Genomic DNA, 16,780 nt, shown 5'->3' on the forward strand with positions numbered 1-16,780 from the left:
CATTTCCTCTTTACAAATTTGGGTTTTTTTATTTAGTTTTTATATATTTTTGTAAGTTGTTGATTTTGAATTTTTTCTTTTGATTATTACCCTTTTATTCTAATGCATAAGTTTAATAGGATATATTATCATTCTCAAAAGCACAAATGGTGTATTAGCATTAATTTCTATAGATTTGCAATACTTCGTTGTCCATCACTTATTAGTGGTAACTTATTAATTGCAATTTGTAAGGAGTTAAATCATATACTTCATTTACATTATTAAGGGGTTAAAAGTTAAATCTTATACTTCTACTAGAAGTGTCAAAGATTCTTAATGTTAATAATAATTTATACAATTTGTAAGTACTTATTAATTGCAAAATACTCCCATGTAACCTAAGTGACAAATATTTTTTTTGTGGGAAGACAAAAAATGTCTGATCAACTTAGTATTCAAGAATCCAGAAAATGTGCAAGGGAGAACGTGGATAAAGATAAGAAAGTTGTTATGGCGGTTGTAGGTTTTTTCATGACTATTATTGTGGCTTGGTTTGATTTGAGGTATGAAGTAAAGGAAATAACATGGAATCAACAAGAACGTATGAATAGACGAACAATTTGGATGGACACGTTGATGAATGATAGAATATGTAGGGAGCAATTACGTCTAGACAAACGTTATTTTGAAAAATTGTGCAATATTTTACAATCTAAGGGTGGTTTAGTGACTACAAGATATGTTACAGTGAAAGAAATTGTTGCAATGTTTCTTCATGTTCTTGCACATGATTTGAAAAATAGAACAATACAAGCAACCTTTGCTCGTTCTGGAGAGACTATTAGTCGACAATTTCATGTAGTCCTTAAAGCACTACTCAAGCTTAGAAAGTATTACATAAAACCATGTAATAACCAGAGCAATTACACAAAGGATACGAAGTGGAATAGGTTTGAGATAAGTTATAGTATTAAAAATAAATTTATGTCTTTACTTTCTTAGGAGGTTTGATTTGTAGTATTAACTGGCATAAACCATATTAGGACGTTGCTGGAGCTCTCGATGGGACTCATATTAAAATGACTGTGCCTACTGAAGATTGAGCTCGCTACCGAGATAGAAAGGGGGACACTAGCACCAATGTTTTAGCTGCATGTGATTCAAATCTTTGTTTTACTTACGTTTTGCCTGGTTGGGAAGGTTCTGCTTCGGATCCACGCGTTCTTCGTGATGCTCTTCAAAGGCCTAATGGTGTGAAGATTCCTAGAAGTAAGACTTTATATGTGTAACAACAACCTAATAATTTACACCAAATGTAAAATGAAATGCTAATATATGTATAATAATTATATAATGCAGATAAGTATTTTCTTGTGGATTTGGGATTTGCTAAAGCTGAAGGTTTTCTAGCTCCTTATAGAGGTACGAGGTACCATTTGAATTTGTGGAAAGGTACCACTCCAACAAATTACAAAGAGCTTTTTAATTTACAACATTCTTCAGCTCGAAACACAATTGAAAGGGCTTTTGAGTTATTGAAAAAGCGATGGAGTATACTTAGAGATTCATGTTTTTATGATAAAAAGACTCAAATTAGAATTATCAACGCTTGTTTTATTCTTGATAACTTTTTGAGGGATGAAATTATGGATGAAACAAGTCTTGTTAATGAGGTAGATGAAGATTTACTAAATATAGAGACAATTGATGAAGAAGATGTAGAAGATGATTACATTATTAGTACGCAATCAAGTAATGAGATAATCTTGCTCAAAAGATGTTTGAAGAACATCAACTGCGAAGGAGACATGTTACTTGAGATTTTAGTTAGGAGATCTTTGTCCTAAATGTCTTAAATGCTTGTAGATATTAAGCTAGATTGGAAGTCTTATTACTCTCTTAAGTATTATTTGAAAGAACAACTTAATTATGTATTGTTATTTGCACTAAAGCCTTTAAAGTAGGTTGTTTTGTTGGGTACATGAAGACTTGTTTAAAATCATATGGCTTCCTTATTTGCACTGCTACTCGTAATTGTTCATCTGTAATTGTTTTACTGCATATTCTGTAATTTGTCTTTATATTGTTGAGGACATGCTTGTTAATGTTGATTGCCTTTGCTGAGACATACTTTTAGCATTCATCATGAAGAGATCCGAAAAAGAGCCAATGGTACCACAAAAACAACCAAAACGATCTTATCTTACTTGGAACCAACAAATGGATGCTATACTTATCTCCACTTTGTTTGAGCATATCAGTGAAGGAAATAAGGGGAATGGAGAATTCAAACCACAAGCATATCAAGCTGTTGCTGATAACCTAAGGAACCAATTGGGTTTATTGGCTAATACCGAACATGTAAAGAATCGAATCAAAGTATGGAAGAAACATCATTCAGTTATCACAGATATTCACACTTACACCAAGTTTAAGTGGGATGATGATAAGAAGATGCTTATTATCCCAATTGAAGACCACGAGGAATGGAGTGCCTGTTGTAAGGTACAATCTCATAAATTGACTTCATCTAAATATTTGCTAGTTATGTTCTTAATTAGTTTCAATTTCATATTATCATCTATTAAAATTCTCTACCTTATTTTCAGTCTTTGCTTGTCTTTGTCTTTTGTATTGTTTTCGGCCCTTGGTTTTTATATTATTGTCAGTGCTTGTGATACTTTTTATAGTAAATAAATAGAAGTATAAATAACTTGTATTTTTTATCTTTATAATATTTATCTAGTCATTTTTTAAATAGGTCAATCCCGTGGCGTCTGCTTATAGAAATAAGAATATCGATCATTGGGATGAAATATGCACACTATTTGCCATGGATAGAGCTACGGGTCAAGAAGCTGAGCAATATGAAGAATCTGTGGCAGCTATGGAGAAAGAAAATGAAACTTGCAGTGCATCTGAGGCAAACTCTGCATCATCTAACAAGAGGTCAACGAAAGATTCTATCGTGGATGCTATTTCTAGATTTACAGAGTCGTTTGAAAACTATCTACAATCAAACAAACTTCCACCTAAGCCCGATTCCAAAGAGGTTTATGATGTTGTTTCAAAGGTTGCCGGACTAGATCGACATGAAGTCTTGAAGGCAACAAAGCTGTTTCTGAAGGATACATAAGAGTTTGTTATGTTAAAGGAACTACCAGAAAATGAGAAATTAGACTGAGTGTTACTATGTCTTAACTCTTGAGTAGTTTTTTTCAGATTTTATTTTTGTTTATATGGACAGTTTGGATGTGTTTAGAGTGGTATTGACTATATTTTTCCAAAAAAGATTTTGAACCATTATGTTTTATTAAATGTTACTATTGAATTCAAGAATTGTAATTCCTCATTTTTGCCAAACAATGTTAGAATTTGAAACTTAGAAATTGAAAATCTCATTGATTCCAAACAAATTTTAGGATTTGTAATTATGAAATTGTAAATTCTAAGATTTTCCAAATAATATATTTGAAATTGAAATTCAAAATTGAATTCTGAATTTTCAATTCAAAATTGAATTCTGAATTTTCAATTCAATTCTTGGTTTCCAAATGCTACTTAACTTCTTTGTTTTCTCATCTATTTTATACCTTATTTGGTTCTGAGCAGGGGCGGATCTACGTATGGGCCTCCCGGGCACGTGCCCCGGGGCGAAATTTAAAAAAAAAAGAAGAAAATTATGTTCTTCGAATGCTACGAGGTCAAAACACAATTTTCAGAAACACTACATTACTCCCCTTCTCTCTACTCTGAAAAAAAAACCTAAAAGAATTCAGCCGTCATTCAGCCCCTGCCGCCTGCCACCCTCACCGTCACTGCCTGCCTCCGGTGGCCCAGACGCTGCTGTCTGGCGCTGCTCATGCTCGCTCCTGCTCACGCCTCACTTCCTTAGTCGAAAGTCGAGGGTCGACTGTCCTCTACTCTCTTTACAAAAACCCTAAAAATCAAATTTTTGATTTTTTTAGGTACTTTCACTCTTAATCTTAATCTTTAAATTCTTATTCTTGTTGTTCTAATCTTTATTCTTAATTTTGATTCTTGAATTTTATTAGAATGTTGTTTCTTGATTTTTTTTTGTTTATGGTTTTTGAGTGATTGAATCTTTGTTATTGTTAATGTGTTTGTTAATGTATTTGTTTATCTTGAATAGTTGAATTATTGAATATTTCTTGATTTTAGATATATGTGCTTCGAGCCATATCCAGAAGATAATTTGGAGTTTATTAAGAATAATGAAATTAAGCATTACTAATTAAGAATTTCTAAACCAATGTTGTACTGTTGTTGTTTCTTAATGGAAGAACGTCATATGCTTTTTTTTTGAGTGGAAGATCATATGCTTAAGTTAATAAATGCAAGGAGTGCTTGATAATCTGAGCAGTTGGAGTGCTTCATGATCAAGACAGAAATCATTCACAATCAATTAATAATTAATAATCATCCACAATCAAGCACTCCTTACAATCATAATCAAGAAAAAATTTCTAAACCATTATCTTGATTTATGATTTCCAAATGCTCAGTTCTGTTTTCGTTAAGAGGTTGCAGTGATTGTGGATGATTGGCCTAATTCCTGGTTTTGATTCAGAGATGTGATTACATAAGTAATAAAGGCAATTTGATTTTCAAGATGGTTGATTCTTGGTTCTTGGATCTTGGTCTACAAAATGACAATAATAATGTGATCTTGAGTTATGATGTTTTGTCCTAGTGATCTTGATTTATGATTTTTGAGGAATCACTTAGATATTTTATTAGTGATGTGAGGAAACGACGAGTGATTCTTGGATATAAAGACTCTTAATGAACTTTCCATAAAACTTATTGAGACAAGGACATTTTTTGTCAATTTTACAACTAAAATTCTGTTGAAATTTCGTCCATTTGTTAGTGGTGCCCCAGGGGACTCTAAATCCTGGATCCACCACTGGTTCTGAGTACTCTTTCCTCTTGATTTTTCCCTTTCTTAGATGTAATTTTGATAAAGAATGGATTTTTATCATATGGGTATTATGATTTATTATTTGTTTGTACTCTTTCCTAATTTCAATCAATTTGGGTGAAAATTAGGCTTTTAATTTTTTCGGTCTAACACGGTTAATTAATGTTTTTAGGGTTTGAGTATCATCTTCAACAATCAATCAATTGGGCTAAAACATTGGGTTTATTTTGGATGAAAGGTATAGCGACAAAATATTCACTTTTTAAATGATTGGATTTTCGATTTTTGGATTTCAATTCTTCTTTTGCTTTTGTTTTGTAGCTGATTTGTTTTATATATTCTCCCCTCTTTGTGGTTTATTTGTAATTGGATTTCTTTATTTTTTATGATTAATTCATCGTTGTCGTGGTAGTGCTACAATGTAACGTGAAATAGCTTCTTTGACAATATAATAGCCTCGTTCTTTTTTTGCCAAGTAGATGGAGAATATTTGCATCATCTATAGTTAATCCCTTTACGTTTCATGTTATTATGAAGTTCTTTGAAATCTTCTATCCTTTTTTTAAGGTTGTCATCTTTAAGTTTTTTTGGAAGTAGATGAAACATTCTTACATACATCCAAAGTGCGCCCCTTTTTGTTTCATGTTTTTATGAAGTTCCTTATAGGGTTCTTTCCTTTTTAAGAGTTGTTTTTAGGGTGCGTTGAAGTGCTATGTATAAAGGATTATGAAAGCCCACTTTTGCAGAGGGTGGGAGGAGGCTTTGATAACATAATGTTACCTTTTCTCCTCTAGATTTTGACTTATCTCAATTGTTTTTAGGGTGGAAGTGCTATGCATAAGGGATTATGAAAGCGCGCTTTTTCGGAGGGTGGGAGGAGGCTTTTATATCATAATGTTACCTTTTCTCTTCTAAATTTTGACTTATCTCAATGATCAAAGGCTTTGAATGTTTTAGGAGATAAGATTCTTGCTTTCTTTAGAAACTTCTATGTGCTTATAAAGAACATAAATAGGTGTAATGTTGTGATTATCTATTTCTTTGACTAAATTAATATTTGTTTATTTAGTGAAGCTTTTGGATTGGGGAGAAGATGGCATGACTACTGCGAAAGATTCTGCTTCATTGCGACAACGAGAACGTAATCTTTAACATCAAAATTTTTCCTGATTGACTTCCTTTTCTTTAACAATGAAGAAATTTGGCACAATTGGAATTCCAATGCACATATCCTCTTTTAATTACTCTGATTATTTTCGTAGCAGTTGCTTTTCCTCAGTTTCTCCCTTTTCTATAATCCCCAAAACCCTAAAATTTTGTCCTGTGTATCCCAGTTCTATGCCCATAAAAAGGACTATGAATATAAAAAATTTTGCTTGTTTCTCATCTTCTGCTGTTGATAATTCAAATACGACGTCGTCTTCTATTGATGCTCCTCTGCAAATTAAGCCAAAGCTGAAGCCTTGGCTTCTTGTTGGGCTCGGAAATCCTGGGAAAAAGTACAACGCCACTCGCCATAATGTAATCTATTTCTTTCCCCATTTGAAAATTTTGATATTATTTATGTGTATTTGTAATAATTTGTTTAATTTTCATGCTATTATAGTGATGTTATATTGATTGTGGGTTCGATGGTTTTGCATTAATTTTTTTTTTGAATAAATGGTTTTGCATTATTTGATACTGTGTGAGTTCGGTTATTTTGCACAATGTGAATGCCTGTATTCTTCTCTTTGATTTACATATGATGATTATTAGGTTGTATTTTTTATATAATCATAAATTAATTATAGCCTCAAAATTTTGATCATTTATTAATTATGGCTGCAAAGTTAAATATTATCAAGTTATAGTGACTATAAATTGAAAAATGCAACAATTGTAATGATATTATCGAATTCCGGTTACTGGTGTTTGAAATGACCCAAAAAACCGATTTTTAACCTTTGACAAGCCACTGTTGAGGCTTCAAAGTGGATATGAGATAGATGGGAAAGAATGAGAAGATGAGTTAGATTCACTAGGTTGGTTAAAGGTCAAAGGTTTATATAGAGTTAAGTAGGTCATTTTAGCTTTCGATGATCGGAATCCGGTGAAATGGCTACAATGGTTGCACTTTTCGATTTATAGTGGTTATAACTCGTAAATGTTAATTTTTGTGGCTATAATTAACGAATGACCTAAACTTTGCGGCTACAATTTGTAAATGATTCTTTTTTATAGTACTTATAATCAACTGCGAATGACCTGAAAATTTCAACATTTTTGGTCAAGGATGTATATTGTAGTGGTATAAAATTCGTAATCTCTCTATCCCCTCGAAATGGCTACACAATTTTATCTTTTTTTTTGGGCAAAGAATTCAAAAGAATTGAAGTTTATGGAAGAAATGTGTAGTTCAGTTGAAGAGAAAGTGTGTTTGTAGATGAATTGAAAGAATGAGTTTGTGGATTATATCAGGATTGGAAATCTGAGTCCATTGCCAAATTTAGAAATGTCGTTCACTAAAGGAGACTACTCAAATGGTAAATGTAACAAGTTTAAAGGGACATGGGAGGTTATGTAACCACAATGATCCTTATTTAAATGATAGCATTTCACTCATTTCGGCAACATAGTTCAATACTCCCTCCTATTCTAATCAAATGCTCCATTTGGTTTTGCACACTTGCGAATGCACTAGCTTAGTTTTTATTATCTCTAATTGTGCATAATTAAAGATTATAAAAATATTATATTAATAAAATTTACTTTAAAATAATTCAAAAAAATCTCATTTGACCATGTTTTAACTTATAGATCCAAAATAAAAAAACAAACTATGTGATTGGTTAATAGTGTCAATAAACAAATAGGACATTTGGTTAAAATAGGAGGAGTTGTTTGTTAGTGTAAATTTGCTAATCTTGCAATTTAAGAGTGAAGCAAGCCTATTGGATAGGCGTAACCTGACCTACTAAATTTGCTATTAAGAGTGAGTTTGGGTTGAAACTTTAACCCAATTAAATAAATATATCGACCCAATATGATCAATTTATTATATAAGTTAGATTAAGTTTAAAATTTTAAACCTAAAAGAACCTGTATAACCCATTTATTTAATTGAGTTAGTTTTGAGTCTTGTTAATCAGTATCACTTGAACTTAATTCATTTAATATTTTCATATTTTTTGTAGTAAATAGAAAATAAAGAACCCGTGAATTAAAAGTTTGAAAATGGGATTTGAAAGATAAGATGTAGTTATTGTTTAACACTGTTAAATGATAAAATGAATAAATAAAACAAACTAAATTCGATTGTTGAATAGTGCCAAAAAATAAATAGGATATTTGATTAGAATAGGAGGGAGTTGTTTATTAATGTACATTTGCTAATCCTGCAATTTAAGGGTAAGCAAGCATCCTGTATAGGCCAGGCTAAAGCTGACCGACTAGCTAACTCGACTTGAGGCTAGTGTGAAATGAGTCAGTTTGGGTTGAAACTCTTGACCCATGTTAGTTTATTAAATAAGTTAGGTTCAGGTTATAATTCTAAACCAGAAATAAACCTTAACCCATTTAATTAATTAAGTTAGTTTTGACTCAAGTGAATCAGTATCACCTGAACTTAATTCATTTGATGTTTTTATATGTTTTGTAGTGAATTGAAAATAAACAACTCATAAACTAAAAGTTAAAAACTAGGTTTAAAAGATAAGATGCAGTTCTTGTTAAAAACTCTTGAATGATAAAAGCAAACTCTAAACGAGTTAAATGGATTGAAATCAGGTCAGGGTTGTGATATTTACCCAATGAACTAAACGAGTTGGTTTCGGGTCAAGAGGTTTTTGACCTGTATATATGTAAATCGAACACTGGCCTATTCCTGCAGTCTTGTGATCTTGTCGTTGTTATTCCAAAGGAAAGATCGATGCATAGGACAGCTGCCAGTTTAGTGCTATTGCGCGAGGAAGCTTTTAATGTTGTACAAATGTGGCTACTCTCATGCTCACATATTTATAATGTTTCATCATTTTGCTTTGTCATAGTATCTAATCCTTCATCATTCCTGGAGGAAACTTTTTTTTTGGTAGGCTCAATTTTTTGTTTTTTTCAGGTTGGATTTGAGATGGTGGACGCCATAGCAGAAGCGGAGGGGATTTCTATGAATAGTGTTTCTTTTAAAGCTTTGTTTGGGAAAGGTTGGCCCCCTTGCGCCTTTCTTTTATGTATTATATAATCTTGATTAACATAGGGAAACTTCTAAAGCAACAACTATGGAATCTAGTTTACTCTCCCCTAGTTAAGGTATTAGAATGTGCTGTAATATCCTGAACTTTGTTTTTATCCTGTGCATGTTAATCGTTAACTGATTCATTTTATTTGTGTTGCCCTCAGGTCATATTGGTAATGTTCCTGTTATCCTTTCCAAGCCGCAAACATTTATGAATGTCAGTGGTGAGTCAGTAAGTAGCTTTCCTTGGAAGTTCCATTACTGTTAGAAGCTAAAATGTAATTGTTCCCTCTATTTCTGGTTATGGTGATGTCAATTTATATGATTCTTTTGTAGGTTGGTCCTATGGTTTCGTATTATAAGATCCCACTGAATCAAGTGCTAGTGGTAATGTGATAACGTACATGTCTTGCTTAGTTGCCTGTTGAAATAGTAATTTAAAAAGATGCTCCATTTTCTTACAGATTTATGATGATTTGGATTTGCCTTTTGCGAAATTGCGTTTGTTACCCAAAGGTGGTCATGGCGGACACAATGGGTAATTTCCCTTTTAATTGCTTTCTCTACTATGTTTAGTTGCTGACAATGGTGTCTGTGGTGGTATTTATTTTGGTCATGCTTTTAGTTCTTAGTTAGGATTATGTTTTGAGTTACATTTTGAACTGGTTATGGAGAATCTATTTACTAGGTCTTACTCAGAAGGGAATAGTTGCTGACAATTTCGTTTTTAGGATCGGTTAAATCAACCCTGTCAACCTGCAAGTCAAGTTTGCAGTGTCAAAACTACTTATATGTTGTTTCTTTATGCTAGTACATATATTGAATTTTTAGTTTATTCAACATATCAATTTGTTTGCAAACCAATAAGATTTCTTATAACCTTCTTTTTTGATGTGCTTGCAGGATGAGGAGTATTATTGATCATTTCAAAGGAAGCCGTGACTTTCCACGTTTACGAATAGGTAATTAAGTATTAACATACTTCTATGATTGAAAGATTAATGTTTATTTTCATTCATTAGTATCATCAATCTCTGTGGATTTTTATTGCAGGAATTGGTCGTCCTCCTGGAAAGATGGACCCTGCTACTTTTGTTCTTCGTCAATTCAGTAAACAAGAACGGGAAGAGGTATGTAGCCTGTTTTCTATTTGTTTTGAGCTCATGCACTAGGCACCTGGGAAAATGAGCTCTTTCTTCTTTATTAATATCAAGTTTTTTGAATGTGAGCCGTGTGTTTTTTGAATGTGAGGGCAAGTGTCTCACTTAAAACCCTAACCCATCTCTTTTTTTGTATTTTTTATTTTATCTATTTACTTATTTATTTATTTATTTCCCTAGATTCATTTTCTTGCGAAGCCTAATTAAGAAACTCACTTTCGTGTTCTCCCACACTTTAAATAAAATAAAAATTTTGATTCGTACCTATTTATTTTAGAAATTGTACTATATTTTTAATATATATATATACGTTAACGTTTAAATTCGTATATAAAAGAGATTTATTAAATCTAATTCAAAAAAAATAATATAATTATAATATCTATAAAATCATTAAAATATTAAATAATTACGCCGTTAAAATCTCAGGGTGTTACAGCCTACTTATTCTATTTCAATTAAAACTTTTTCTTTGGACTGATTATAACCCTTAGAATTTTTTATCTCACTGCTTTGCTTATCTTAAGATATGTACTATAGTGTAGAACCTTGTCAAAAGGATTCATTGATATGTTCCTGAATTTTTAAAGACTTGCTCCTATGAACTTGGTTTTAAGAATATGTATGGGTGAATCAATGTGTCCATGAATAGAGCTATATATAAAAAAACATATAAGATTTTCGATGTAAATGGTAATTGGTGAATATATAATCAACTCAATGTCACGTCACCTGAGGATTTTCATATAATTGTTGCAAATGATAATTTCATCGAAATGTAATAAAGAATGTTACATGTATCTTTCTATAGCAATCAGATGTTAGAACCATGACAAGTTTTCTGGCTTCTTGCAAGCAAGTTATGTTGAGCTCACAAAGGTGGAAATTTTACTTGACCAATATTTCATTAGTTGTCTTATCAAGGAATCATACATCGTTTTTAAAATACTGGATGAGGCTTTTTAAAGAAAAATCAAATTGATTTATGATAGGAAGATGTTGGATTAAATCTTACATTTATAGACAATGATTATTGGAGATATTTAAGAAATGGACAAGGGGATGATGGTCTATACTATTTTCCGATCAAGCAAATCTCAAGTAATTGGGTGGCTTTCTTGGTTGTGTAAGCGTGTGCCTTGTGCTCTAGGTCATTCACACCTTTTACTTTCCTTTTTCTTGCCAATTTTTTTTATATTAAACGTTGTACGTTCACATCACAAGCCTCCATGTCCCACATCTCAATCTCTCTTTTCATTGCTTAAATTACATTGTTAATCACTATGCTGTTAACAACTGCTTTTTGTTAGTTACCTTTACTTATTCCCAATCCTTTGATAAAGGGTCCAAGTTTGTGCCTTTTGCTTGATGTTGTCTAATATCCAGGTAGAGAATGTGATTTAGGTCCATTTTCAAGCTAGAGGAAATTATGAGTGGCTGTATGTTATAGGACATTTGAAGGTTAAAAGATAAAAGAAAATAGATGAAAGACATTTGTCATATATGGGATATAAGGGTATTATGGGGTATTATAGTATGTGTTAGCTAGTATATTATAGAAAAGGATAATTAGTATAAATAAGGATGGGGGTACAGAATGATAGGAGATTATATTGACATTTATTGAGTTTCATGCTCATGTCTTAGGAAAGTGCAAGCCTCTCAAATGCTTTTGTTGCAATCAATCTATTATAATCTTGAGTTACAGAAATACATATCCATTTACATTCTCTCTTTAATCGTGCCATACTCACAATTCTTGCCATTTTGATACTGCTTTGCCTATCAACTAATAATCCAACAATGACCTATGCAGTCTATTACACCATTATTCAGTTGTCTCGCCTATTTAAGTGTACTAGTTTCATCTTTATGAAATTAGAATAGTCATTGGAGTACTGGATTATGTACAAGAATCTTATTAATGAATTTCTTCCATGATATTTGGGGAATTAATGACTCGTTTGGTTGATGGTATTAAATGGTGGAAAAGATAGTGAAAATATAATATAATTTAGCTAGGAAAACAACTTAACATAGTTTATGATCATATGCTTGTTCTATTCTTATTAATTTTTTCTTCACAAATCCATTCTCATCCATTACTTTTTGCAAAGGTGATATTTAAGTGAAAATCATAAGGGAAAATACATGGTTGAGGGGTAGAACTTATTACCGCGGGAATGGCATAACAATTTTTTGATAATTAAAACCAAAATTCATCATAAAGACTCATGATTAGGTTTTTCTCATTGTCTATTGACATCCAAAAGTAGTTCACTCTAAGCTTGCTCCTGTACAAGATGGCCATGGTTCGGATAGGGACAGTTCTGGTTTAGGTTCCATCCGGTTTCAATTTCTAAAAACTGAAACTCAAGCCAGGCTGTTGGATTTTGGTTTCGGTTCCGGTCTTTGTTCTGCACGGTTCCTTGGCGGTTTTTAGCGATTCAACTCCCGGGTTGGGGTTGGACGAGTCGGACCATCAGTTCAATTCTTTTTTTGCTTTAAATATAAAAAACTCATATAAAGTACTATAATAATGTAGACGTACCTATAATTATTATTGTCGAAATTAGTTGCTTATCAATCGTTATAAAAATATTTACTAAAAAGAAAGAAAATAAAATTATGAAAAAATGATTAATTAATAATATTGTGACCCGATTCGCGGTTCTACGGGTCGGTTCTTTTCAACGATTCCACGGGTCGTCAGATTTTCTTTCGGAACGTCAACGGTTTGCAGTTTGGGCTGGTTTAGAACCTAGACGGTTCGGATTCGGCACGGTTCTTCGGCGGTTCGGGACCGATTCGTTTTTGGGTAACCCCGCCCCGTGGCCATCGGTAGGGTAAGATTGTACTCAAACTTGTTGAAAAGATCACCCTCTCACTTCACACATTTTGCCTTGTAGCAGTGTTTGCGAAAAAAATTCCTTTTGTTGTAATGTACACACTTAAATTATCAATGAAAACAAAACTACATCATTTTCTTCGTGTTTCCTGTATTAGAAACTTGTCTCTTAGGGTACTCAAACTTTTCTTTGATTTCTGTCACATCAGCTTTTCATAAGATTTTATTTACTTGTTAAAACTTGTAAATATTTCATTCATACATGACATTTCAATACTCTTGAAAAGTTATTGAATACAATTCATCCCATTTTGACATTTGGAGCCATTTCTTAATTAGTATTAATCGTCAGAATCAATGTAGACTTAGTCATGGCTAATGCATTGGGGCGCACAAGAGATTACACTATGTTTAGATAACAGTTTTGGAAGAGAAAGAAGGAGGGGAGAGGAGGGGGAGATTAGTGTGTTTTCCATGTAAATCTTTCCAGTTGTTTTGTTTATAATGCAATGGAGTTTTGTGTTCCATCTCCCTTCCCTCCATTTCCCTTCTTTCCCCTATTGCCTATTGGTGTCCAAATGAGGTAAATGCAATTGCTCCTATTTCCTTCTCTTCCTTTCCTTCGATTTCCTTTTATCCATTCCAATTTCCAAACATAATGTTAAGGTAAGACTAGAAAATCAAAGACTCACTAGACTTTGTCTCAGACTTCGGTTCTCATCCCAAGTTGACACAAATCTTATCTCAAAACTCAGTCAGTCCAAGACTTGGATTCAACATACCCTTAAATCTCTTTAAAGGAGTGTTTTTCTTATTCAACTATTATGTATTATATATCTGCTCTAAATTGCATATTGCTGTCAGTTGTATACTGTATACATGAGAAGAGACAAATTGCCTGACTCTGGTCTGGTGATTTGTATTGTATAATAGAACAATTTGGCCTATACAGGAAAACCTTTGCTTTCAGTAAAACTGAACCGAAGGTTGATTGTTGATAAAACTGATCTAAAAGTGTTCGAGCTCTCCTCAAGATAATCTCTGGTTATCAACATCGATTTATTTGAAGTTTTGTTTACTAACACTAACCATTGATAATGTGCAGTTGGATCTGACGTTACAAGTTGGATTGGAGGCAGTGCGGATACTGTTGCTACAAGGTATTAATAAGAGCGCAACATTTGTGAACAGTGCAAAGCGTCTGGAACAACTTGGCTGAAACTAATACTCTCCGTCATGGGTTTATATACCATTCATCGGAGGGTTAACTTGTTAACTAGTTGTATTTTCTAGTGTATTCATATTCTTTTTTTTGGAGTAAATATTGATGGCCGTCAACTTGCACCAAATCATTCTTTTTAAAAGAGAAGAATTCCAGAGATATCAGAGTTATATTTGCATCAATTTAAAGAAGTGTAATTTTTCTTTTGCGGACATGTCATGTGCTCCCAAATTAGTTTTAACATGCATATTTTTTAATCAAGTTGTGAATATTCAAGCATGTTGTGTCATCAACAAAAAAAGCATAAACTTGTTCATTTCGTACGTTTTCGTGTTCAATAACTTTACGGTTGATGTATTTTTTAATTATTCGTAAAAAGTGTAAGTGTCTCATTTAAAAAGAAATTGAAAAAAAAATCTTCATAATTTTTGCTAGTCAATGTCTATACGTGCATGTAAATGATGTTGCATTTGTATTGGTTCCTACAGGATCCAACTGCTTAAGGAGATTATGTAAATGAAGAGTCACTAAGATAATAAGGATACTCACTAGGTGGTAGATCTAGGATGCAAAATTTTAGATAGCACTAACGTGTTGAAGTAAAAAATCTTGTAAAAGTTTCGATTTAGTTATGTTTGTAAAATAAACAACCAATAACAATTCATTGAGCTAGTTCTCATATTTTCATCATTCTACAATTGCATTAACACTAAAATTTGAAAATAAATCATACTTTAAAAGGGTATAAACTAAAATTTGAAAATTAAATCATACTTTAAAAGGGTATGAAATTATTGTTCAACAATTGATGTTTCATATTATTATGCACTTTATATTTTTCTCATTTAAGATCGTCTCACCGAAAGACAGTATTTCACAAGAGTAGTAAGTGAGATAAGACCACCAAATCTAGAGGTTTAGCCGGTTTGAAAAGTGAACTACTACTCAATGTTTTTTATTTATTCAATCTTTGGTTTTTATTCGAGTAACTTTCACGTTGTAATTAATATGACAAAACTCATATAAATACTTGTTAGTTTTTAGTTGTTTTTTTAATTAAAAAAAACACTACTACTAATCTAGTATACATCTAAGAAAAAATACTTCATATAATAAAACCCAATTTTATTTTTGTGTTTCTAAGGTATTTTCGTAAAACTCATGACTCACATTTGCTGAATCATCATTTAAGTATAACATCTAAATTTATTTGTTCTACCCTCATAATTGCTCTATTTTATTTGTTATATCTTCCAACATCTTATCCCTTGAACCTTAAATCATCATTTGTACATAAAGAATATTAAAGCAACAATAAATAAAATGAACACTACTTGTAAGCTACTCAAACTTTCATAACATAAACTTGTACTAAAATACTCTCGAAACAGGGTAATTGTTTAAGAATTAGGACTGTAAATTATCATGCAAGTAAACCACATAATTACATACGATCCCCCTCAAAAGCTTAAATGTAAACCACATTGTCAACAAGTTAAGCTCTGCTATCATCATATCCGATATATTTCATTAATAAAATTTATGCTCAAGAAGCTAAGGTATAAAAAAGGTTATATATTTACACCATGCCATATCATATCAAAATAGATTGACGTTGAGAAATGACTTACAATTAAAAACAAATATAAAAGTATCGAGTATTGACGATATGTATCAAATATAAATAGATTGTCGTTGACAAAGATTATACTTATTTTATTCAACAGATCAACAAACAGTAACCCTCTTGAAAACTACCAGACTTTTAATACCAGCAGTCGATTTCTTCATTTGAATCAAAGCTTCTCTTTGGAGATTTCTTCAACGATTTCGCAGCCAATTTCATCATTTGAATCAAAGCTTAAACATCATCAGACAACATTTTTTCAACTCCTTACTTTTTGTAGCAAGTATCTGTCGATTATATAATTTTATTTTAAAAGCATGGGTAGTCAATGCTACCCATGGTTTTAGAGTAGGTCCGCCAATGCAGTCACTACTTGCTAAATCAATTCGCATCAATACTTAATAGCATGCACCTGGTTGTTGAGTATTAACAATATATATATATATATATATATATATATATATATATATATATATATATATATATATATATATATATATATATATATATATATATATATATATATATATATATATATATTGTTATACTCAATCCTTTCCTTAAGTGCAAAAAATAAAATATTTTATACCTATTGAGATGGTAGAAAATAGAAATTGTACATGCCAATTCCCTAAGACCTTCTGAGACATTCTCAGGAGAAGAGAACCCCTACTGCTCAATTGAGCAGAATAAGAAGGAACTAATGGAGATTTCCTCAGAGGTCCCAATTTCTTGAGAAAGACACCATGACCTTCTGTAAGGTCAAGACAACAAGACATGAAG

The 16,780-nt window shown here is 31.9% G+C and overlaps 2 protein-coding genes across 5 annotated transcripts; both read left to right on the plus strand.

Moving 5' to 3' along the window:
• Nucleotides 1-417: 417 nt before the first annotated feature.
• LOC130815571 (uncharacterized) lies at nucleotides 418-3,118 on the plus strand. Its single transcript, XM_057682059.1, has 5 exons — nucleotides 418-932; nucleotides 1,103-1,251; nucleotides 1,342-1,734; nucleotides 2,120-2,487; nucleotides 2,744-3,118. Exons 1-5 carry the CDS (start codon nucleotides 418-420, stop codon nucleotides 3,116-3,118), a joined length of 1,800 nt encoding a protein of 599 aa, XP_057538042.1.
• A 550-nt stretch (nucleotides 3,119-3,668) lies between these two features.
• LOC130814910 (peptidyl-tRNA hydrolase, chloroplastic-like) lies at nucleotides 3,669-14,649 on the plus strand. Of its 4 annotated transcripts, none has more exons than XM_057681186.1 (11): nucleotides 3,669-3,950; nucleotides 5,100-5,165; nucleotides 5,997-6,068; nucleotides 6,262-6,448; nucleotides 9,024-9,108; nucleotides 9,305-9,372; nucleotides 9,477-9,527; nucleotides 9,605-9,678; nucleotides 10,044-10,102; nucleotides 10,194-10,270; nucleotides 14,254-14,649. In XM_057681186.1, exons 4-11 carry the CDS (start codon nucleotides 6,266-6,268, stop codon nucleotides 14,365-14,367), a joined length of 711 nt encoding a protein of 236 aa, XP_057537169.1. In that variant the 5' UTR covers nucleotides 3,669-3,950; nucleotides 5,100-5,165; nucleotides 5,997-6,068; nucleotides 6,262-6,265; the 3' UTR covers nucleotides 14,368-14,649. The 4 variants fall into 4 exon arrangements, with proteins under 4 accessions (XP_057537169.1, XP_057537168.1, XP_057537166.1 ...); XM_057681185.1 differs by having other exon boundaries at nucleotides 6,002-6,068; XM_057681183.1 differs by having other exon boundaries at nucleotides 3,670-3,950; nucleotides 5,997-6,448.
• The last annotated feature ends 2,131 nt before the right edge of the window (nucleotides 14,650-16,780 follow it).

The sequence above is a fragment of the Amaranthus tricolor genome, chromosome 6 (genome assembly GCF_026212465.1).
Source record: "Amaranthus tricolor cultivar Red isolate AtriRed21 chromosome 6, ASM2621246v1, whole genome shotgun sequence".
Classification (NCBI taxonomy): domain Eukaryota; kingdom Viridiplantae; phylum Streptophyta; class Magnoliopsida; order Caryophyllales; family Amaranthaceae; genus Amaranthus; species Amaranthus tricolor.